The 18,031-nt window shown below is 40.8% G+C and overlaps 1 protein-coding gene across 3 annotated transcripts in view; it reads left to right on the forward strand.

Moving 5' to 3' along the window:
* Positions 1–18,031, forward strand: part of LOC123767074 (zinc finger protein ubi-d4 B) — a 132,261-nt gene that overhangs the window by 23,034 nt on the left and 91,196 nt on the right. For all 3 annotated transcript variants that reach the window (XM_045756554.2, XM_045756556.2, XM_045756553.2), the window contains exons 4-6: positions 2,280–2,378; positions 8,500–8,640; positions 13,359–13,455. In XM_045756554.2, coding sequence (XP_045612510.1) covers positions 2,280–2,378; positions 8,500–8,640; positions 13,359–13,455 — 337 coding nt within the window. The remainder of the gene's footprint in view (positions 1–2,279; positions 2,379–8,499; positions 8,641–13,358; positions 13,456–18,031) is intronic.

An 18,031-nucleotide genomic window follows, 5' to 3' on the forward strand; every position in this document is an offset into this window, starting at 1 on the left:
GTTGGTGTCTTACCATGAGAGAGTCTTCCTAGTGGCTCCTTGGTGGCCAGCCCAGCCTTGGTTTCAGGCATTGATTGCTCAGTATCTGAACCCGGAGCATTTCCCGCAGCTTCACCTCTTTCAGCAGATCACACCAGTCTGGTACATGGCTGGTTCAGTCTACTCCTCCGCTCTTTGTGTCTGGTCTTGTTTGATGTGGGTTTATCACCACTTGTATGGTGATCAGGTTGCTTCATTGATAGTGTCCCACCTGCGAGTGTCGTCTCTGCGGCTGTATGAAGTTTCCTGACGATCCTTTCATCACTTTTTGTCTCTTCGTAGGTTGTCTTCGATTTCTGATCGGGTTGTTTTGTCCTTTCTCTTTTGGTTGTTTTAGGACCATCATCTTATGCCAATTGCATTCACTCCATATTGTGCAACGCTGACGGAGCTGCTTCTGCTTGCAGAAGTGGCTTGGATCCTGGTTCATCCTGGCTCTTCTCTGGCATGCGTAGCCTTGTGTCACAGATTGCAGCCAGTTGTCTTGACTTAGAGTTGAGGAGTGAGTGGCGGCTGCTTTCCAGGTAAGTCCCTCTTTTCCTTTATCATTGGTTAGGTACCTCCGGGAAGCCAAAGGGGTTCTCCACAGAAAACCAGCATTGAATGGTATGAAACCCCATTTTCTGGGTGAGACCCGGAGGCTCCCCGGCATCCCTCCCTCCCTCTCTCCGGTCGGGTTTTTTCATGTTTTTGATATTCAGCCTCTGAACTGGGATTGGGTAGTCTGTGCGGGAAGTCTTGGATCTCCCCTTCCCCCTCCCGGTGAGGGGGGAGTTGTGCAGACAGCGGCGCTGCAGCTGTGGTGATGTCATGCTTGTTTGCTTGTTTTCGATTAGGGAGTTCTGCTTGCTAGTTTGGCTATCAGTTTGCAATTTTTAACCAGCTCTAGTTTGTTTTGGAATTCCTACCTTTCTGGGTACCTGACCTGGTATATGGCAGACATAGACTGCTTCCAGTTACATCGGGGTGTATGTATACCATTGCTTCTCGTGCCTCTCTGAGGGGGGGCCAGGTTCTCCCGCTGGTCCCCAGTAGGCCTAGATCTCCATTGATTGACTGTTGCCACAGTCTATTATATATACAAATCAGCTTGGTATAGCTCCAGGAAGCTTCCGGGGCTCACCCAGAAAATGGTGTTTCATTACATTCAACGCTGCTTTTTTCAAAGAAAAGTCGAGTGTTTTGAAATATCTTTAAGCGTTATTACAGATAGTTCATCTCAACAGTGTGTAAAATTAAGGAGGTAAGACGATTTGTGCAGGTACCTGTCCCTGGTGGGTGAGTCACCAGGGGCCTGGTGAATTTGTTACGTCCCAACCATGCCAGTGACACACGATGGGAGCTACCGAGATGCTACATGGAAAGGATCATTTCATTACACTCAATGCTCTAATTTTGGACTTTTTCATTTCATCTTTTTCCTGCAGTTTCCTCCATCCTCCTCTAATCACCGCTCTAAAGAAACCGAGTGGTCTATAGGTTTGTTAGCCTTGGATTCCATGTATGAACACCACAATAGATTGTATGGTAGCCATTGCTGATTTCAATGGTTAGGCACTTGATTTAATTGCTTGTGTTTTACTGTTTTTCCTTTCATTTTCTTATTTTTTTACTTGTTATTGACAGTGGAAAATCATTGACTAAGCCTTGAGGTTTTTGTAGGTCATCAGATAATGATACCAATAAACTGAGCCTAAGAGCTGTAATTACCTAAGTGTAATTACCTAAGTGTAGTTACAGGATGAGAGCTACGCTCGAGGTGTCCCGTCTTCCCAGCACTCTTTGTCATATAACGCTTTGAAACTACTGACGGTCTTGGCCTCCACCACCTTCTCACCTAACTTGTTCCAATCGTCTACCACTCTGTTTGCGAAAGTAAATTTTCTTATATTTCTTCGGCATCTGTGTTTATATCTATGACCTCTTGTTCTTAAAGTTCCAGGTCTCAGGTAATCTTCCCTATCCCTGTGAGTGGCATGTGTTGTCGGGGTGAGGGTGTTGTGGGATGGGGAGAATGAGGGTGTGTGTGCTTATGTATGTAAACACGTACACTGTTCAATATATAAATTGGCACGTACTCTAGTATGTAAAATACAGAGGTATGTGGAGATATAAATGAATGCAAGTACTGTGTAATACTGTAATGTAGTATTATTCCTTCTTAGCGTTAATGATATCTTGTTTGTGCATCCGTGTGTAATGCAGTATTAGCATGTTAATAAGGGTTAACTTTATTACAGTCCATCAAAGAACCAGAAGGAGATGAACATACAATAGTTACGGTGGAAAACCCAGCAGCTGTGAACACAGAAGAGACCAGTTTTGTGTACGAGACTAAGGTAAAGTGTTTAGGCCTCTGCTCTCTCATTGTATCACTTCTCCCCTCTAATGTTTTGTTATATCTGGTGTGTGTGTGTGTGTGTGTGTGTGTGTGTGTGTGTGTGTGTGTGTAATTACCTAAGTGTGTAATTACCTACAATTGTAAATTGTAAATTGGTGATTTACAACTGTAAATTGTGTGTGTGTGTGTGTGTGTGTGTGTGTGTGTGTGTGTGTGTGTGTGTGTGTGTGCGTGCGCCTCGGCATCCCTTGTATTGTTTATCCAATTAATTTTTTCATCTTGTCAGTGCTGACGCTATATTCCCATTTCCACCATTAGAGTATACAATACTGTATTTATAAATATTAACTCAGTGTATCATAAATTCTCTTTAAAAGTACATTCCAATAGTTTCATTGTAAACCATATTAACACCTGTGTAGACCTGTAGGAGAGAGGCGCACATATTAACACCTGTGTAGACCTGTAGAAGAGAGGTGCACATGTTAACACCTGTGTAGACCTGTAGAAGAGAGGTGCACATGTGACCAACTGTGTAGACCTGTAGAAGAAAGGTGCACATATTAACACCTGTGTAGACCTGTAGGAGAGAGGTGCACATATTAACACCTGTGTAGACCTGTAGAAGAGAGGTGCACATATTAACACCTGTGTAGACCTGTAGAAGAGAGGTGCACATATTAACACCTGTGTAGACCTGTAGAAGAGAGGTGCCCATATTAACACCTGTGTAGACCTATAGAAGAGAGGGTGCACAAATTAACACCTGTGTAGACCTGTAGAAGAGAGGTGCACATGTTAACACCTGTGTAGACCTGTAGAAGAGAGGTGAACATATTAACACCTGTGTAGACCTGTAGAAGAGAGGTGCACATATTAACACCTGTGTAGACCTGTAGAAGAGAGGTGCACATATTCACACTAAATCAAATTAATAGCTTTATTCATAAATAGTTGTACATGTGTACGGTAAATGGGAAATTTACCTAAAAATGTAAATGCATTAATTACATAAGAAACTGTAACATTAACATTCTAGCACATAGACATTGTCATTATAGCAATCAAATCAGAACTTTACTTGTGACAACTTATACATATTATTATAATATTGACTGGACTAAACAGATGTATTGCAATCTAAATCAAACTTTCATTTGAGGCATAAAGTAAGTGACATTTAGCTAACAATTTGAAAGGTGATATATTGTAAAGACAAATTAATGTTTAACGTTAGAGCGGTGAGACAGATATTGCTGTAATTTATATCACAAAATTAGGATGACGAAAAGACAATTTGAAGTAGAACTAATATAAACTAATCATACCATGAAGTTATAGATATTTGCAACCCCCCTCAGCATTCTACATCAAAAGATTCTGAAGTTATCCCAACTCAAAATCACTCCAAACACACAGTTCACATAACATCGATCTGACTTCAGTTGGATTCAAAATGCATGTCAGTAATCCATCTCTTAATGAAAGAATTTTCCATAATTCCAAATATCCAGCTGGGGTCTCCTTGCTCTCTTTGCTGACTACTGTACGTACTTGTTTTATTCTCTCCTGTAGACCTGCTACACCATCTGTATCTGTAAGACAGAATGTCTGTTCGTCTGTGTTTGTCGAAGGCTGAGGCTAGATGTTTGGGGCTAGCCTCACCCAAACATGCAGGGTGAATGGTCTGAGGTATGGGACAGATGTAGGCTGAGGCTAGATGTTTGGGGCTAGCCTCACCCAAACATGCAGGGTGAATGGTCTGAGGTATGGGACAGATGTAGGCTGGTTGGGGTTGTCAGAATTCAAGAGGGAACAGCATGCTACGGTGATGTACTGACCCTCCATAATGATTTTTGGCACTGGTCACTGGCTACACCTGACTAAATATTTAAAAATAACAGATTCATAACAGTAGGTTTTCTTATTGATATTGGGATATTCACTGATATTGGGAAAATTAAAAAACATTGTGCTTTCATACTTTGGCCATAGCACCATAAAACACACAACTTCAATACAGCCCTTATCAATCCCACTGCCTTCTACTACCATGAGCAAACCCACCACATTCCCACAATTTTGGAGGGAAAAGGACAACTATTGTAATCTTTTAAAAATTCATTAATTATGAAGATATACTGACACTTGCTCTTATTGTGATAGGAGTGGGAGAGAGAGGGAAAGGGTGGAAGGTGGAGAGAAAGGGGAAAATTGGGGAGATGGGAGGGAAGGGGCAGAAAGGGATGATGAAATAGGAGTGATGTGGGGAGAGGGAGGGAGGAGGAAGAGGTGGGGAAGAAACAGACAATCCCAGGCTCTGCTTGGTACCTCTTCTAGTTATATATATCACTCATTCTTAAGTTGTATTTCTTAACAATTAGCCTAACCACTTGAGCTGGATCTTAGAGCGACGGTCTCGCTTCATGCAGGTCGGCGTTCAATCCCGTTCATTGACGGCGTCCAAACCGTCCAAGTGGTTGGGCACCATTCCTTCCCCGACCCCCCATCCCATCCCAAATCCTTATCCTGACCCCTTCCAAGTGCTATATAATCATAATGGCTTGGTGCTCTCTCCTGATAGTTCCCATCCCCTTCTTAACAATTACCTGGTAAATTTATATTTCTAGAAAATTAGGAGTAGCCAGAAGAAAGAGTTGATCGAGTTTGCTGGATGGGTGATTCATGTCAGACAAAATTATATCATAGCGAATTATTTCTTCAGGTGTGGGCTAGGACATCAGACCAGGTAAGAGATTACAATGAGTGCAAGGATAAACAAGTGGGCCCTTTGAGGATATAATATGCCCCTGATATTTCAGAATATTTTACTGGAATATCGCTGCCTGATAATTTTAGACTGAGATCTTGAGAAAGCAAGTCCAGTGAGTTAAAGGCAACCACAACACATTTGGCAGGATTGAGCGTTAATTTGTATTCTACACAATATCTTTCATATATTTCTATCAAATTTTCCATAGCGTGCTTGATACTTGCTTGATGGGATTCGGGGGGGGTCTTCTACTCCCGAAGCCTTGCCTGAGGCCAGGGTTGACTTGTGAGAGCTTGGTTCAACAGGCTGTTGCTTGGAGCTGCTCGCAGACCCACATATCCACCACAGTCCAGTTGATCTGGCACTTCTTGAAGAAAACTATCTAGTTTCCTCTTGAAGATGTTCACAGTTGCTCCGGTAATATTTCTTACACTCACTGGGAGGATATTGAATAACCGTGGACCTCTGATGTTTATACAGTGTTCTGATTGTGCTTATGGCACCTCTGCTCTTCACTGGTTCTTTTCTGCATTTTCTTCCATATTGTTCACTCAAGTATGTTGTTATTTTACTGTGTAGATTTGGGACCTGATCCTCCCAGTATTTTCCACATATATATTATTTGATATATCTCTCATCTCCTTTCTAGTGAGTATATTTAGAAAGCTTTAGCCTCTTGGGTTGGTGTAAGTACTGTAGAACTAGATCAGCATCATAACAGGAAATATTCCCCATAGTACTGCCTATGTGACAGCCAACTCTACTAGCTCTTAATTCTTTAACAATGGATCAAGAAAGATTCAAATTTGCATATTCCAATTTTGGTGTCACAAAAATTATGAAGGAGAGGTGTCCCACCTGTGGTGATCTTCATGGTAACTGTATGAGTTTTTATGATGCTCCTTTCATCACTTCTTTCCTCTTCATCATTGTTCTTTGGTGTTTGAGCATGTAGTGCTCTCTCTTCTGTCCTGGACTTTTTCCTTGATTGGCATCTCTTGCTGAATGCTGTTGCCTCATATCATGTGGCTGTGGCAGAGCCACTGCAGCTGGCATTTGGAGTCGATACTACCCTGGCTCCGTTTTGCAAGATGTCCCGTGCATTGTTTCATCTCCTGCTTGCTCATGCGCCGCTTTAGCCTGCTTGGTGTCTGGACTGTGTTCTTTTGTTTCTGTTCTCGGTTTCCAGTGTCCTCTTCTGTCTGTATTCACCTAATTGTGCATGCGGGAGTTGAGCTTCGGCTCTTTAGTAAATTGTAATTGTTTCTTTCAGCTCTTGTTTTTGGTTTCTTTTGTTTCTGGTTGTCAGGTGGGTGAGCTTCATGGTCTCCTCCTGCAGCAGGAGTTTTGTTCTTTTGGCCCTGGTAGGCAGTTTGTTTGTCTACGGCCAACTCCTTTTTTGGTGATGAATGAGTTGGATGGCTTCCCAGTGGCCTTTGGTTTTTGAATGGCTTCCCAATGGCCTTTGGTTTTTGAATGGCTTCCCAATGGCCTTTGGTTTTTGGATGGCCTTTGGATATTGATGCTTGGTTGGTTCGTCTGGGGATACTATATGCGTTGTGTCCGGTGGTGGCTTTATGCCGCTACCTTTCTGCCTCAGATTCTGCCTCAGTGGATGCTTTGTGGATTTGTGGATTAATCCTCTCACCTTGGTCACCCTGTTCCAAGGCTTATCTTTCTCTGGTCATTCAGTTTTATTAAATCTAGCCAGCTTGCAGTCTATCCTTGCACCCATGATGGGTAAAATGTTACTCTCTTGGCTGTGGTTATGAATGTCGTGGGGTTTGGGAGGTTGGAAAGGGTTCTGGCGTTCCAGTATCTTGTCAGTGTGTCCGGGCCCCAGCATATTTGTGTGGCTTTTGGTCATGTCTTTTAGCCGGGAGTCTTGCCCTAGTCTTAGTTCCTGTGGTGCTCCCTCTTGCCTGGTAGGTGCCCTTTTGTTTTCCTTCTTTGTTGGTAGTTAGCTTCAGGGAGCCACAAGGGGCTGCCACCAGAAAACTGGCGCTGAATGTAATGAAACTCCAATTTCTGGGCGAGCCTCATTGGCTCCCTGACATCTTCCCTCTTTCCAGGTTGACAGGGGGGTTTCAATACATCTACCATAGAACAGAGGGTGAAGTTGCCAGCTGACCATGAGCTACGTCTCTCCTCCAGTCAAATGGATGGAAGACATGAGGCAAATGAGCTGGCACTAGTTTTGAGAGATTTTGATCGTTTACATTCTTGGGGAAGTTCTTTTGGTGGTTCTTGAGGCTTCGGTTTTGTTTGAAGCCTGCAAGGGTTTGTTTTGTCTCGCTGACTTTCTGGGTACCTTCCTGGTGGTAACACAATGAAATACATAAAAATCGCCTCCCTTCGAGGCCAGTTTCTTGCTCTGGTCTCCATTAGGTGATAGAACTCTGCAGCTGATGCAAATCTAGTAGATGGTACACTATCAGTGGTAGTAGCTTCCGGTAGCCACAAATTTGATGCTGCAGCTCTCTTTATGCTTGTCCGTGAACACTTAAAATATTAGTTCTGCTGTCAACTTCTGATTCGAGTGGTAGGTCGGGGCAACTTGGTCTAATGGCTTCTGGTTTTCTGTATCATCTTGAATGGTAACTTGCTGGTCTTGAAGAGTATTTAATGGATTTGTCCATTTCCTAAATATGCTGTCTAGCATTTAAAGGTGGTCTTCTATCTTTGCTGATTGCCTCATTGTGAGGCAGCTTCCAGTTTCAGATGGTTTGATCTCCTTATCCAAGTGCCTGCTTCCTTTGGATATATGTTTAGATTTTGAATTTCAGGAGATTGGCATTCAGTAATCTTGTACTAATGTTGTCTTCTGTATATTAGTTATCATATATGAGAAGATCTGAAGTTATGTACAGGGAAGAAAAACAACAAAATTTAATTTGGACAAAGTGCTTCATTAGTTGAATTTTTATGTGGTGGTAGGATGTCGGCCACTTACTAGTGTTCCTGTTCTTGTTTACAGTATCACTAAACCAGTGTTAAATTTTCCTGTACTGGGCATTTGCATGTCCTTCTTGACACCGTTGATCTTTCAAAAAGCATCTGTTGAGATACCTTTTGGAGAATAGTTAATTTAATTTTTGGCCTTTCACTAATATGTGTTCCTATGAAAAATGGAAAATGTGATTCAGCAAAGCCAATCAACAAAGAAACGATGAACAAGTCGTTTTTGGAAAACAATTTTCCAGAGGCATCATTGGAAACGATGCCTCCAATGGTACCACACTGGGAGAATGTTGTCCGATACTTCTGTAATTTGATTTAGTTACCACTCCAGACAAGAGTACAGTATACGTTTTTAAATATTTTCTAGAGTTTTTCTTCTCTGCAGGAACCATTCTACTTTGATGATACTGGATTCTTAGAAGAAGAAGAAGAGGAACCCGATGATGACGACGATGACACGTACTCAACGCGTGCTGCACCAACCAGAAAGAGGAAAAAAGCTCCTAAGATTCCGAAACCTGTGAAAGTGAGGGTCTTCAAAGTCCAAAACTTGATAATGTATTTGAAATATTTGATTATCAGACTTAATTCAATTTGATCTCATTTATATAGTTTTGCATATCAAAAGAAAAGTGATTCTGTTTTGATGTGTTTGCCTGAACTGTATTGTGAAGATAACAAAATATATAACTTCTGATGCTGAATATTACCTGCTCTGGGGGCTTGGTCTGTCTTTGCTAGATGTATCAATACACTCTTTTATTTCTCTCTCTCTAAACTTTTTTAATTATGAAAGATTTGTGTTCATCTAATGAAATGGAAAAATCATCTTAAACACCCACACTCACACATGCACATGCACTCGCACTCGAACACACAACCCTCTATATAAAGGCTGATAAAATCATGAAGAGTGAAAATAAATAATAGCGGTCGAGACTAAAACATCGGCAAAGAAGTCTTACATACAGTAATATACCCAAGAAACTATCACTTTTCATGGAGAGAGACTTGAGAGAGGCAAGACCCAAGTTATCACTATTAGAAACAATGAAGATTTGAATAATTGGAATGATCTAAATATGGTGTATGTAAAAACACTGTTACATACAACTCATGACCAGACAACAGAAGAACAATACAAGAATATGACAACAGAAGGCCAAAATACACATTATAAAGATAACGGTTGTGATTGTGGAGAGATGGGATCAAAACTCCTAATCTTGAGGACTGTTCCTCCACCAGGAAATTGACCGAGAAGCTAGAGACCCCATATTGGAGGAGATACTTAAAGAGCAAAAGGTAATGGACATTGTGATAAAAAAACTTTATCTTATTAAAAATCTTATAAGAATGAGAGGAAGTAGCCTGATATTCACTTACAGCAAATCAAAATGAGACTTTGAAGTCCGATTAGGAACTTGCGACCACTATGTCCTGATGCTCATGTACTTAGTGAAGCAGCAGTTAAGAAACAGGAAAAGTCATAACAAGCTACAAGAGTATGATAGAATTCCTATATGGAATAATCTGGCCTACTGAGTTCAGCAATAAGAAACCATAAGACATGATACAGTACCTCATCCAGATTTATTACCAAACTACAGACATTAATTTTAGTCCCAAAAGTGAGAGAACAAGACAGACAGCAATTAGTTATTTACCTTTAGGAAATAAGAAAGTAAAAATAAAAATAAGAAGGCGTGTAAAGAATTTGATTCAAATTGTTTGAATTAAAAGGAAAATTGAGAGAAATTTGAGGACTCGTCCGCTAAAGCAGTAAAAGGCCAAAACCATTTTACAGAATATGACAATATTTTAAGGGAACTCCACAACAGAACAAAGAGAAGGGAGTATCCTGAAGAAAAATAATAGTAAGAGAAGAAGAAGAGGTTAATGAGCACCTTAGAGACGAGGACATGACAAAAGCTACGGCACCAAACAAGATCTCGTCATAGATGCTAAAGGATGGGGTCGGTCTTATGTCATGACTGATGTTAAAAAGCATATTACAAAAGATTTACAGAATACATGCGAACTAGGAAGTAATCAATGCACTTAGAATGCACAGATTTTTTCCATAAAGCACCAATTTAGCAGAATTTTACGCCAGGATAATGGGAATCAAACAGAATAGGCAAGAGTTGGTCAGCCGCATATTCCTATGCCTTAGACATGGTGTTCACCAGTATTGGCTAATGTTTAGAATGGAAACAGACTTGTGTGTATGCAACCCGTTCTCGCAAATTCGTAAAGTCAATATAGACTTATTAACACTTTCGCGCTATCTGGACGCGCCGGCGCGTTCGGTTTCGTCTAACGTAAACGCATAGTGGACATAAAGTTATGTCTACTTTTAAAATATTTGTATAAAATTCAATTTTTATCCGATTTACTTTGGGTTTGTTTCAAACTGCGCGCTATGAGGCTCTCTTTCTCACCACTAGGCTGCATGGTACAATAAGTTCATGAAAGGTGTTGATAACTTCGATCAAATGGTATTTTGTCCCAAACGGGTTGCAGGTGGGCGACTTTAGCCGTTTATACTGGTAATTCTTCCCCCATATCATGTATTATATGCATATGTCTGTTTAGGGAATTTTATTCCGATCAATATACAACCAAAAATAACTGTGTGCAACAAGAATAAACTTGACAAACATAACAAAAGTAAAAATATTTCGTGTGTGTTTGACGCTCACTGATATGTTCCAGCGTTGTTTTATATTTGTCGCTATTCTAACTTACGCTTTGTTGATATTTTTTACCTATGGGCACATAGAACATTCTATTGCGAACACATTGACATAAAAATGAATGACGTACATAGAAAATTAATGTCATGAGAGTGAAATAAGTATAAACTTTCAAAGCGCCGTGCGTCGTCCCGTCACCGATACCGGGTAACAATTTCACCACTTCCCACACTCTTGCGGGCGGGCTGCATCATTATTCTACGCTTATATTCATATCACCGTGTTGGGAATTTCATTGCGAGTCCATTGATACCAAAATTAACGCTGTAGAACAAGTGTGGAGGTGATTACAATCCCAAGAGTAAAAACATTTTGTTGCTGATGGGCGCTCACGGGGAGTCATCTACGTAGTTATTTATTTGGTGCTGGTATCCCTATATGTTTCGTGACTTATTTTACTGATGTTCTTCTAGAGAATTTTATTGCGAACACGTTGGTACCAAAATGAAATACGTAGCATGAGAACTAAGGTCAGAAGAGTAAAAAGAGTATACACATTTTTGTTTTTACGCTTAAGCGATAAAAACGCAGCGCGCACATTCGGTTGGCTGAGTGACCTTTGCGGAGAGCGCGAAAGTGTTAACTACGTGCATAGGTGATATACTAAACATAATAGATACCCTTGAAAAGATTCATAGAAAACACCGACCTTACCTAACCTTGTTAGTATCTTAAGATAAGCATCTTATTGCTTCGTAATTACAATTATTACCTAACCTATACCTATTATAGGTTAGGTAATAATTGTAATTACGAAGCAATAAGATGCTTATCTTAACATACTAAGTAGGTTAGGTAAGGTCGGTGTTTTCTATGAATCTTTTTAAGGGTATCTATTATGTTAAGTATGTCACCTATGCACATATTTTATAAGTCAATATTGACTTATTAAATTTGTGAGAACGGGTTGGTGTATGCATAGATTCTCATTTTATATTGGAATAAAGGATTTGGCAGACAGAAGATATAGCGTTATAAAGCAAAAGATAGATGGATGTAACAATTGGAGAGTTACCCAGAGATCAATCTTCAAACCCAACCCAAGCTCTTTTTGATATGTGCCAATGACCTACAGGAACAGATAATTTTTCATATTGATATTAGTGAGCAATACCAAACTAATTAAGAATGCAAATATTATAAGATTGTAAAACATTGCAGGAAACTAATTTCTTGCAGGTGATTACTATAGTTAAGCTCTAATAAATGTAAGACATGGAAAATGAGAGCCAGAAAAGGAGTCTGGCAATATCATACCCTCTTTAGAGACCACTTCTCCAAGTCTGAAAGATAAAATTAGCTCAGAGTGGATGTCATTCTGAAATTACCACCTCAAGAGCACACCAAAAGATAATGTTTATAGACTATATAAAGTTGGCACCTGTAAAAATAGCTTTATGACTCTAAACTAGGAAACCTCCAGTTCATAATGGTAAAGGTTTTGTTGTGATGCCCCTCTTTTCCCCTCACTTCACAGTCTTATCAGTCAGTCTAATACATACTTAGGTTGTGCAGGTCTGGACGTTTTCTGACGTTTTGGCCCTGCCCTACATTCATCCAAAAGTGTGCTTCTGCCCCCTTTTGCCTTTATTAGTGGCATTTTGTGTTGGTTGCCTTATTGTTGTTATTATATACCCTGTTGTAGGTTACATGAGACATTCATCTGCGGTGAATCTTACATCATCACCTTCAACTTCTGCAGTGAATCTTACATCATCATTTTCATTTTCTGTAGTGAATCTTACATCATCATTTTTATTTTCTGCAGTTTCAGGGTTCAGTTCTGTAGCAACCTTCCCTTCTGTTGCCCGAAGTATAAACGGGTGCACAATAAAATTACAGTAACATGGTATATCTTCGGGAAGTCGAGATGCAAGTTTAGTCCCACCCATTGCCATAACTTTCTTTTATATACAGATACAGATGACCACATGCTTTCCAAACACTACTTATCATGATATGCCAGATATTCATTTGGGTTAAGCAGTAAACTGGTGAAGTGAGCAGGGGGTCCAAATAGAAATGTGCAATAAAGTTGAGGCGAGCTATGCCAGGCATCTCTGCCCATTGGTAAAGTGGGTGGTGCGGGAAGTGTGTGTGTGGATGGGAGATGAGCTTAGTTTGTCCATTGACCATATTGGGCACCCACAAGAGTTCCTCCTATCCATATGACATTCTTGCGATTTTGTTGGATACAGTATATCCAAAATTTAGTAATATCCATGCACCATACCAGCTCCAAATGCAGGCATTTTGTCAGTGAAAGCTTCTACAAGGAAGATAAGTAAAGAAGGTCTGTGATGACACTTGAGAAGAAAGTTGAACAAATTAAGGAGGAGGAGAGTGGGATCCCAAGAACCCCACTTTTCCCACAATCCCACAGAAGGAAAGCTTTTCTAGGGAAAAGCATTCCGTCTGTGATTGTTAAATATATTTGCTACAACAAATTCAGCCATATAATACAAAATAATTGTTGTATCCTCAGACTCCAAGCAGCCGTGGAAGAAAGAAGAAGGATGCCCAGTCAAAAACACCAGTTGAAGGTGATGAAGAAACTCCGGGAAAACCCTACGAGTGCCAACGTAAGTTAACCATATATATATTTTTCTCTTTGAAAAATGTGATATCCAAGCTCATGAATATTTTATAACACCAACATGAAATATTTTTTACACCACTTATACTCCTTAAACCATGATGTTTGAAGTTCATTGCAATTGATAATTACAGACTGTCTCTTTATATGTAGTTTGATATTTGGTGGCAAAATATTATTATCTTTCATTAGTTATTTTTATGTTATGGATTGTCTTGATTAGAAGGCATTTCATGTTTCAGTTTTTTATAGTAAATGGAGGAAATATAAATAATGAAATGCTAAGATATTTTTAAAATTTTTATGTTTGAATGCAATATATTATAATTCTCTGGACTTGAATTTGATACACTTTCCTGGATATCATGATAACATAAGGGTAACACTTTGACCTTCTAACTTGAGGATATCATTGGGATAACAATTTGATCTACCACCTTGAAGATATAGGGCCATGCATGATGTTCCTTTCAATAAGGCTTTCAGGACTGGTAACTTTTGTTATGATCTTGTACTAATTCCTTCTTTTCCTTGAGGTTCCCCACATCATCCCAGAAGAAAGGCCATAACATATACATTTCAGATGTAATAGTCACATAATTAAACAGAGAAAGTTTTATTGTTTGTGATCTGAGAGATGGCCTCAAGAAGCCAGGTTAGAAAACAGGAGATAATGATAATTTTACAATAAACAATGTATTACATGTAGTACAAGATTTAAATGTTGCTAGTGCTTGCCTCAAACGTTCCTGCATAATAACTGGATATCAGTTATTAAGCAGTCCCAGTATCAACAGCAATGTTAGTGTTGCCATTTGGAATTAAAATTGTTAGGTGGAAGTGTATTTCCAAACAGCTTCTGTGAGATTTCGAATGGGCACCAAGTCTGTCCTGAAATACATGTTCATTCACCTCGAGTGTTGATGTTGTGTCAGACTAGTCTGAATTACACAAGGTATGCATTGTCGGTGAGTTACATGAGGACACTGTGTTTGATTATTGTAAGAAGGAAGATTATCAGAAGTGTACAGATAATTAGAACAATCAATGTTATCGTAAACGGAAAGACGAGGTCAAATGTGAGTCACTTTTTTTAATTGTATTTGTAGAAGCAGCCAGTCATTTTATGGGAATTTTTCACATAACAAAGTTAATAGAGATGAGTACATTGTGGAAAAAGATGGATGGAAATTTTAGTGAATATTTTCAGGTGATGAGAAGTAATGACGTAACCCACGTTGCCGTGGTCTTGCAAGGTATTGACGTTATCAGGTGATAGGCCTATAATAGTGAAGATTAATGTTAGAGAATGATAGACCTGTTGTAGCAGAGATATAGGTTAGAGGAGATGATAGGCCCATAGTAGTGGAGATAATGTGAAAACAGTAAGATACCATACAAAAGAAAAATTAGTTGTAGACTGATTTTGACTTTTGTTTTAAAAAGAGTTGCTCTGAGAGACAGCTGTGGTGATATTGAGAGGGGGGGGGGGCAGTAACATATTGTACATGGTTGCAGCAACATTGTACATGTGTGCAGTAACATACTGCACATGTGTGCATTGACATACTGTACATGGGTATAGTGACATACTGTACATGGGTGTAGCAACATGCTGTGTACATACACTAGTGTTATACTCTGCCTATTGCCTTGCACTCAAGTGAAGCTTACTCTGTGTACTACAGGATATGCATGCTGAGAGGTGGATGGGTAATATACACTTAGAGCTGTAGTTCATGTGAAGAACAAAATATATATATATACGAGCAAGGGAAAAGATCCACTCACATGTGGACATTATGAGAGAGGTTCATATTAGTGCAAGTTGCTCAGCACAACCTATTGATCACAGGTGTGCTGATACATTGAAGAACTTGTGATTATAAAAAGAGCTCTGATTACTTCAGTAACTGTAGAAATAGTAATGGAGGATATAGAGTAATGAACATGATTGTAGGAGGAAAGCTGGATAGGATACAGTTTTTAGTCATTAACCACATAATAATATTTGTATTCAACGTGGATGTAAGCAAAGTAGTTGGCCATTTTGAATGCCGATGTTTGTACAGGTAATCGGCTCACCTGTTTATAACGGAATTTAACCAACCTTAATGTGTAAATTATGACCTTTATATTACCCACCTTTTCAATACTTTTATGCAAAATTTCTTTAGTAACATACTTGGTACCCTCAGGTCTAAAATTCATATTACCAAATACTGGTGCCAAATACCTGCAGAGCACTGCTGTGGCCATCTGGGGGTACTGGTGTGGCCATCTGGGGGTACTGGTGTGGCCATCTGGGGGCACTGCTGTGGCCATCTGGGGGCACTGGTGTGGCCATCTGCAGAGCACTGCTGTGGCCATCTGCAGAGCACTGCTGTGGCCACCTGCGGAGCACTGCTGTGGCCACCTGCGGAGCACTGCTGTGGCTACCTGCGGAGCACTGCTGTGGCCACCTGCGGAGCATTGCTGTGGCCACCTGCGGAGCACTGCTGTGGCCACCTGCGGAGCACTGCTGTGGCCACCTGCGGAGCACTGCTGTGGCCACCTGCGGAGCACTGCTGTGGCATCTGTGGAGCACTGCTGTGGCCACCTGCGGAGCACTGCTGTGGCCACCTGCGGAGCACTGCTGTGGCCACCTGCGGAGCACTGCTGTGGCATCTGTGCAGCACTGCTGTAGGCTTCACCTGTGGAATACTACAGAGCATCTTGCTTACAGCTTCCAGATTATCCTATTCAGGTTCAATTTGGCTTCTCAGATTTTTATAATGTTGACATGTGGTGGTTACTCCCCTTCCGTTGTGGGTGCTCGTATCTTGGCCTACCTCGATGACTGACTGGTTTGAGTTCCCAGCCAGTCTGTGTGTATGCAAGCTAGGGATTTAGTTCATCCCCAGCTTGCCTGGGTTCAGGTTCCTGGTGAACAAGAGCAACTCATGGTTGGTTTTGTCCCTGGTTTGGACTTGGTTGGGTGGGCATGGTCTGGGATCCTCGGACAGCTTCCTTTCTTGCCGCTGGCAACTTTGCTTTGTTTGTAGGCCTGCTGCTGTCTGGTGTTGGAGAGGCCCTAGGTTACTCTGCATTTGATTGAGAGGTTGTGCAAGAACCTGAATTTTGCTTATGCCCTGTTCTAGCTCCTTTGGTATCACTCTTTGTCACTGGAACATCAGGTGCATGTTGCATTTGATGTTTACTGGTTCACCAGTTTCTTATTTGGGCTTTTTTGGGGTTCATTTCCATTGCATGCTCTTGCGATAATGCTTCATCTGTTTATGGATGCCTCAGCCCTGGGTTGATGCTTTTGATCAGCAATCAAGCCTCCCAAATTCATTGGGCAGGTTCTCCTCATTGAACAAACAGCACGGTTCACAAGTTTGCATGCCTTGCAGTAGTGTGGCAGGCTCTATGGTATGTTCCTCTCCCTCTGACCTTTATGATCAGACTCCATTCTGATTTCTCCCTGGTAGGTCATTGTCTGAATCATGGGAAGCCTCTTTGGTCTTCTGAGGAGCTGAACTCTGCAAGTAGTTCTTTTTTCTGGATTCTTGGGGTTTACCTCTCTGTACAGTTCATGTGTGGGGGCATATCCAATATTCTAGCTGATGATTTCTCTTGTTTCCATCCCATTTTCACAGTGGAATGCTGATGTTGTGTCCCTCCATTGACTCTGATATTTGTTTTGCTCGAGGAGACCCTCTTCATGTCTCCATGGAACTGGTGGCTTTGTTTGCTGATCTTGAGTTCCTAACAGTAGATGTTTCTTGGCTGGACTGGAGCCAGTGGATGTTCGTGTATCTCTTACCTCAGGTTCAGCTGTTGTTCATGTTGTTGTCCAGAATAAAGATGTTTGTAGTCAGGGTGTTCTTTCTGGCTCCTTCGTGGCTTATTTTGCTGTTTGTGTCTAGCTCTTTTGGCCATTTGTCCAGACACATTTTTCTGTGACTCCATCTCTTTCAGAGGATTGGTCATGAGACATTGTTTGATGCTTTGAGGCTCTCCTTCTGTCTTCACATTTGGAATTCTTTACTTTGGTTTACCACCATCTGTATGGTCTGCAGGTGGCTGCTCTCTTGATGTCTCACCTGTATCTTTTGTCTCGGTGACAGTACGGTATGAAATTCCTTGGCCCCCTCCTTTCATCTTTTCTTGTCTCTTCTTTGCTAGTCTTCTGTTTTAATGGTCCTCTCCTTTTTCATCCTGGTTAATTGTGGATTGGGATCTTATGCTGAATACTTTCGCCTCATATCGTTTAGTGCTGGCAGAGCCGCTTTAGTGTCGACTCTTCTTTGGCACCATTTTGTAAGTTGTCTCGTGTATTTTCACCTCCCGAGACTTTCTGGTCTCTGGATTGGGTTTCAGTATTTCTTTGGTCTCCTTGGTTCTTTGTTGTTCCTTCAGTCCGGGACACTGTTTCTAAAGGTGTGTTCTTTTTGGCCCCTCACTTTTGGATTTGGTTTAGAGAGTTTTGTACTCTCCTAAGTGTGGTTTCTCTTCTTTTGGCCCTGATAGGCAGCTTATTCATTGCTGTCTTCTTCTCTTCTGGATAAGAGTGAGAC

Source organism: Procambarus clarkii, chromosome 53, assembly GCF_040958095.1.
Source record: "Procambarus clarkii isolate CNS0578487 chromosome 53, FALCON_Pclarkii_2.0, whole genome shotgun sequence".
Taxonomy (NCBI): Eukaryota; Metazoa; Arthropoda; class Malacostraca; order Decapoda; family Cambaridae; genus Procambarus; species Procambarus clarkii.